The following is a 7,406-nucleotide window of genomic DNA, read 5'->3' on the forward strand; positions in this document are numbered from 1 at the left end:
CAAGTTTATCTAAATCAGAGAACTAGTTTTTGCACAGCTTGTCCGAGCGGGCACTGCAATCACTCAGAAGTTACTGGAGAAACCGGGCTATACCTATTTTACAGACATAAATGAGGCCCTCAGAAGGTAGCTCATAAAAATATTTTAAAATTCCATTATTTCTCAGTTTCATTTTTCCATTAACATAGTTAGCCCCTGGGATACAGAGAAGCTGTAGCAAATTTAGCTCGGAATTTCCTGATCCCTTAGAAACCAAGACCCCTTGCACCTTATCTATTTTAACTATCGCCAGTAATCACCGCAGTTAAGGTCAGCTTCCTACCAGGTTGTTGCCTTTAGGTGCTGGTCCAACTACAAAATAATTTCTTAGACCCTTCTCACCCTTATCAAACATATGGAGGGGAAAAAAGACTTACATAAAAACATTAATTAAAGGAAAAAGCAGAATCATATTATTAGATATAAAATTAGGACTCTAAAGATAATATAAAAGTATTGGTTCTGTGTATTGTCAAAAAAACCCTCTGAAGGAACCATTTGAAGGTATTGACACATCAACTACACCCACTGCAAGCTGCAGGAGCACAGCTTAGAATGACGGATCACTTCCCAAAAAACGCTTTTGTTATCTCCTTCTTACAGTCAAAACCAAATGGTCACAGACACGTCTTCTAATTCTACATTTGGGTGCATCCAATGCACTGGTTTAAATTCAAAGAATACACCCAACTGACACTGAGATCTTAACATTCACTAATTGGACAGATAAGGGCAAGTGCTGCATTGGATAACGTCATGTCTTTCCATCAGCGTAATGAGCCAGAGGACCAGCCATTCTATCAAATAAGAACCAGGCTTTATCCCACTTAACATATGCTGGCACCCCGTCCGGGTTGTTATTATGGTATATGACAAGACAAACATCCTCTGACTTGGAAAATAGTTTTTATTTTCCTGTAAGGATAAAAAATGTAAATGACCAATTTTATGCATATTCAGGTTAAAAAAGGGTGAAAAGAAAAAGAAAACAAAGAGTAAATCTGTTTAATTTCATTAGATTAAATATATAAAATGATTCAATTAAAGATGGTTGAAATCCCCCCAAATTATGATATATTCTCTTTCATGCTTCTAAAAATAAAATTTACTGCCAAAACTAGATGGTCAATCAGAGCATAAAATATGTTTTTATAAGCATTTTAAACTTTGAACTGAGTGTTAATAGCATAAAAAATGCTAATGAGTAAATACCATGCACCACACAAGGCTGCTTACTTTTTCCATATGATACAAATGTCAGGTCTAATTTATATATTTATTTGTGTGTGTGTATACCTCTGTGTCTCTTTAATTTATTTATATACTCCTCTTCCTTTCCCCTCATGACCTCTCTCTCTGTAACCCTCAAAATCCACTTTTTATGGTGTGAAAATCACTTCTCTTCATTTTTTTCCCTTTATAATAGTGGTCTTACAGCATTCGTCTTTATGAAATTGACCAACTTTGCTGAGCACAATGCCTTCCAAATTTATCCCTGTTATGAGATGCATGCCGGTTGCATCATTGGTTGTTTTTGTTTCGTTTTGTTTTTTTGAGATGTATATTATTCTGTTGTATATATTCACTAACTTTTAGTTAGCCATTGTTCGACAGACTAGCATTTTGATTTTTCCCATCAATCTTCTACTGTGGATAGCACTGTGGGAAACAAAACGTGCATGCGTCTGCTCGTACTGTGCTGTTCAGTTCTTCGGGTTATCCCCTGAGTAGAGACTGCTGGGTCACAGGACATTTCTATTCGAATTTGGTTAAGGAGGTGCCAGATTGTTTCCCATAGAAGATCCTAAAAAATAATCCATTAGATAAATAATGCTCACTTAGAACGTAGAAATTAAGGCTCCAAGGGGTTAAGCTTTGTGTCCCAAATAGCAGATATTAAACAATGACATCAAAATTCATAGTGCTTTACTGCTCCCCGACAAAGTGGTTTAGGAAGCAGACCAGCAGAATGAGAAAGACCTACATTTAATCTTAGCTCCACCTTCCCACAATTGGATGCTAGCTTAACCTTCTCGTCTATAAATTTAGGAATAAAAGATTCAAAATATTTCAGTGGTATGACAAACTAGACTTTGGCATAATATTTGCTCAATATAATAAAATTAAAAACACCTATTAGTGCTGATGCTGTTAGTTGCTATTGAGTCCATTTAAAACACTCACTACTTATTGTTAATATACGAATAGCCAGGTCCCTCAGGCAGGTCATGGTCAGAGGGTTTGCTGTTTTCTTAAGTGAAAGGAGTGAAAGTAACTCATGTCTCTATTGGTACATATATTTTTATATGGATAAGATGGCTATTACTTCATAGGGTTGGGGGTTTTTTGTTTGTTTTAGTTTTGACTTCAAAGATGTGTTGAGCACTCCAAGGATATAATTAATTTCTTAATAGAACTCTATTCAAACAACAGAAATGGAAGAAATGAGGCCAACAGTTATCTGAATACAATAGCAACCTTATCAACATCATTGGTTTGATGTCTCTCTGAAACGATTTTCCGGAGCTTCCAAGGATAAAGGACATTGAGGGTTAAATACCATCACCAATTTCAATACAGTTGTCTTTGTCTTCATTAACTTTTTTTTTCACTTCAAAATTTGGTGTTCAGACAAGACTTAGTTCATATAAGGAGTGTTCAATAAATTTAAAGAAAATGAGAATTGAGGAGCCCTGGTAGAGTAGTGGTTATGCATTGGACTGTGATCCAAATGGGCTGCAGTTTGAAACCATCAGCAGCTCTGAGGGAGAAAGACTGGATTTTCTACTCCCGGAAATAATTAGTCTCTGAAACCCACAGGCAGTCTTTATGAGTCAGCATTGACATAGCATTCCTTTTTCCCCACCAAAATAAATTTATAAATAATCTATAACATGTCTGAACAGGAGCAACTACTTTGAGGCACTAGAAGGGTAAGATCTCAGTTTGAAAAGGGCCCCTATCAGAGCAACATGAATTCTTCTGAAATGGAAGTAAGAACAAGCACCAAATTGAGGGTGATGGTTGGGTGGGGGGATTGGTAAAATCATTAATACGTTTATGGAAACAATGACCCAAAGAAATCACAGTTTTCAAATAGATGACTCATTTTAAGAAGGGACAAGATGATGTTGGAAATGGAGCCTATATTAATTTTTGAGGAAAAAAATAATCTAATCAGTGCTCTAATTGAAGAGGGCTGATTTTTTGATGATTATCAGCATAACAATAGCCAGCACCAGAGACAATTTAATTAAACAATTAATTATACGGTCTTATACAATTCCTACTGAAAAATTAAAGCTGAGATCACGTTCTGCTTAATATATGCCAACAAGGTTGCTCCCAGTTCAAGTACAGACAACCGCAGAGAATTCAGTGGAAGTTTTTAGGAAACAGGATCAAGATCCTCAAACATTTTTTTCAATAAACTGTAAGAGGACTATAAGTTCTTTAGGGATGGACTAAATGTCTGGTATTATTGCTTATAAAAGTACCTAGGATTTGATGGAGTTTATCTTGAGATAAAGTTTATTTATATATTTTTTTATTTTTATCTTTTCATTCCACTTTGTCATGAACTTTTTGATGGCCTCACCTATGATTTTAGTTAAGAGATCATGGATCATGAATCAAACTCAATGAGAAAGAAAAGTTTAAAGATGAGATAGGCATACTTTTAAAAAATTGAAGTACATTTACCTAGACCAACTAAATCACTTGATATTAATTTGGTTTGTTTTACAATTTTATTTTGAAAAATCAAATTTTTGAAATGAACTCGTGTTAGATTCTTCAGTGTGAAATTATGTACTTAAGATTGCTAGTCAACTCATGTTCCAAGTCTTTTTTATTTCTGTTTTTCAAAATTTTGGTTATTCCATTAGACAAGAGCCTCTGGTACAAGCATAAAGGGGTAGGAGCTTCTACAGACTAATAATAGAGCCTAAATAAAAGAATACTGGACATGTGCTTCTGAATACTAAAGTTTCAACTTACATTATCCCTACATCCTCAGTACATTTCTGTGGGGTAGAGAAAATGTCATGGTTGTGTTCATTTTGTAGTCGCATACTAAAACAGATAAAATAATATTTAAGCAACATATAGTTTCATAGTTATGGATGAAAGCTAAACATCTATTGGAACTCTGGTTCAAATAAATATTTTGTTTTAATATAGTTTTCGAAGCCTGATTGAGAAATTCCTTTTAAGAGAGAACACTCAATATGAGAAAAGGTATTGGGGTAGACATAGGTTTAAATTATAAGCCTTTAAGTAATTACATTAACTAAGGTGGAATTATGTATTGTCATTGAGTCGATAGCCTATTAATGAACATTGAGATAGTAATATCTATAACAAAAAAATTACTCTGTGATCTATCACCAGGTTAATAGATAAACAAAATGAGGCATATGAACAAATTATAATATTCTTCAGCTATAATGGTAAATGATATTCTTATACCTGCCGCCACAAGGACAAACTTTGAAAACACTACACTAAGTGAAATAAGTCAGATAAAAAATATTATATGAACCTACTTCTATGGAAATTTACACTAGACAAATCCCTCCAGACAAAAGAAAATGAGTGGTTTCTATGGACGGGAGGAGGGGTGAGGAGAAGGAAGAAAGGTTGTGACAACGACTCAGTGAAGTGTGTGTGAACAATGTATGATCACTGTGTCATTCTCTAGCACCACGGGTGCTACCAGTCGGCGCTGGCTTGATAGCACCCAACAGTAACATGGTTCACCCGTACCAAGCTGCATATGCTTGGTACACTCCAGGTATTTTTAATGCTGTTTGCCTTTCTTTAATGCGGTTACCCTTCTCATTTTAGCAAACCTGTCTGATACATTATGTGGACCTTGAAGAGCCAGTCTATCAAAGGCAGTCCGTGTGAATGAGCTCGCATGATAAACAGCGCTCATTGAAACTCAGAATCGTAGTTAGAAGTTAGGCTAAGGAATGAAAAGTCAGACAACATCAAGATAATGTTTAATATAGAATAACATTACATAAATATCATAATACAATACAATAATATAATTTAATAACTATATAAATCTAATAGCATATTTTACTATATTAATATTTATTATGTGTTTATATTTCTATAATTATATATAATATCTGGTGTGTAATTATACATTAATAAAATTAATATAATATCATAAAATATAATAATAATAAGATAAAAATAGACTTTAATGGCAGTCTATCATTTGCTGAAGATCTTTCCCCCAAATTAAACTTTTCTAGTTAGGAAAGGCATAATGAAACTACATTAATTTTTTTTTAAAAGCAAAGCAAATACATTAATTTAAAGAGCCTATACCAAATATTCCATTTGATAGACAAAGAATAATTAAAAGTTACCATTAGATTTGGGTAAGCATTATTTTTTTCTCTTTATCAGTGAAAAGGAAGATAAAAAAGAATGAAGTAAGTATTTCACTCAAAGCTGTACAAATAGAGTGGTATTGAGCATAAAAATGTGAATATAAATAGGGGGAAAGTCAAGATTAGACAATAATAAAGGGACATATTTAGAATATTATCTTAAGAGAATGTACCATCATGACTTCTTGGACATGGTATGATTTTCCAAACTGCAGAGACTGGATGCTTGCAAAGTCCCCGTTGACTTTTCTCCACTCCCTGCACACTCGAACCTCACTCCCACCCTCTCAACCCGTATGCACATTCAGTTATCAATGAATGATCACTGAACAAATTCTATACCCACAATTGTAAACATTCTCATAATGGAGCCTATTTCATCTAGGGCATTTCTGATTGAGATTCAGAATTTACACTACGGTCAACATTCTAAATACCAACTTTATTAAATGGTCTTTATGAAATATACCATGATTTCCACTTTCTTCTTTCTTTATTTTAACTGTGTGAAAATATTCTGATACTTCTTAAGTTTTGGTCTTGATATAGAGTGCTCATACACATGTAAAATATACACATGAAAAAATATTTTTAAGAGGAGTCATTTGCTCTTGAGCTCATTATTTACTTCTCATTGCATTTAACTATAGGAACTGTATTTATGAACATTTTAAAGATGAAAACGTTTACTTGTTTGTTTTTATACTCACCAGCACCATCTGTTTTAATTCTGTTTGATGGTATACTGGGCTCTCCCAGGCCCAAGGTATTGGTTGCTACCACACGAAACTCATACTCCATCCATGGGATTAAATCCACCGCTTTTGCTGCCTCCATATTTCCTTCAATAATTGGAGGATCTAGGTACAGTAAACATATAACAAGGTATTGTTAATTTATCACTTTTCTAACTTCTGTTTTTTACTTGCTTTTAAAAGAACAACACATATTGAGTTAAAATTAAAAAAAAAAGAATACTAGAAGTGACAAACCATTCAATTTAAGTGAGTAAGAGAAGAAGTCCTGAGTAAATCATACAGTGCAGTGAGATGCATATGAATCACCCACTCAGTACATCTGGAGGATAGGACGAGGATCCCGCACTTTTGAAAAGACCTGGGTCGTACCCACACTGCTAGTCCATAAAGTACATCGTGAGTAGGAATGTGCTTAGGAAACTAGGAAGATTTCATGAGACAAGGGCATAACTGAGGCACTGTACATTTCATACATTTTATGGGCGATCACTATGCATAATCAATGAGTTGGGGGTTTTTTCTAGGGCACCTCCATGTTCACACTCCTTTTAGTTGGTTTTGTACATTTATAGTAAAATCCATTGGATTAGTGAGAGTAATTATTATAATCATTCATGAAGATGTACTGTTTAACAGAAGTTATGCACCTAGATATTTATGGGAAGATTATATGTTATGGGCAGGAAATGATCCTAGCTTGCTTATTTAATTGATATATACTACATACCACAGAGTCAGGTCTATATATAATTTTATATTCTCTTAAAATATTTTCTCATGTATTTTTAAAAATATATGCATGAATATGTATACAAATATTTGTGTTCAATTTATGTGGAAAACTTGTTCCCTTTTACTTATCTATGATTTATTATGTGACTATTTAGGGAATTCGAATCTTATAAAGCAGGGCATAATACATAGATCTTTAAGATACTCTATAACCATTCATCCTCTCAGTAAGTGCTGTGTTGCAGGGTCCAGCTTTGAATTTTGCACACGTTCTTTGGCTGAGGTCCCACGCCTCACCCTGCACAGATTTTAACTGTGGTAGGTGCTGACCTTGCCCTCTGCGTTCTTATTCTGCCCTGGACTTCTTCTACAGATGTATATGACACATATTTTGGGCTTTCTAATCCAATCTTTGCTTTGTTCTCCCCTGTGTTCTGATTCTCTTTATTTCTACTCTCTTCTCCCT

At 34.2% G+C, this 7,406-nt stretch overlaps 1 protein-coding gene across 2 annotated transcripts in view; it reads right to left on the reverse strand.

The window, feature by feature from the left end:
- CNTN1 (contactin 1) overlaps positions 1–7,406 on the reverse strand; it is a 395,926-nt gene that overhangs the window by 66,813 nt on the left and 321,707 nt on the right. For both annotated transcript variants that reach the window (XM_045287251.1, XM_004711445.2), the window contains one exon: positions 6,161–6,310. In XM_045287251.1, the coding sequence (XP_045143186.1) occupies positions 6,161–6,310 (150 nt within the window). The remainder of the gene's footprint in view (positions 1–6,160; positions 6,311–7,406) is intronic.

The sequence above is a fragment of the Echinops telfairi genome, unplaced genomic scaffold (genome assembly GCF_000313985.2).
Source record: "Echinops telfairi isolate 266 unplaced genomic scaffold, ASM31398v2 ScPeMD7_12;HRSCAF=54, whole genome shotgun sequence".
NCBI lineage: Eukaryota > Metazoa > Chordata > Mammalia > Afrosoricida > Tenrecidae > Echinops > Echinops telfairi.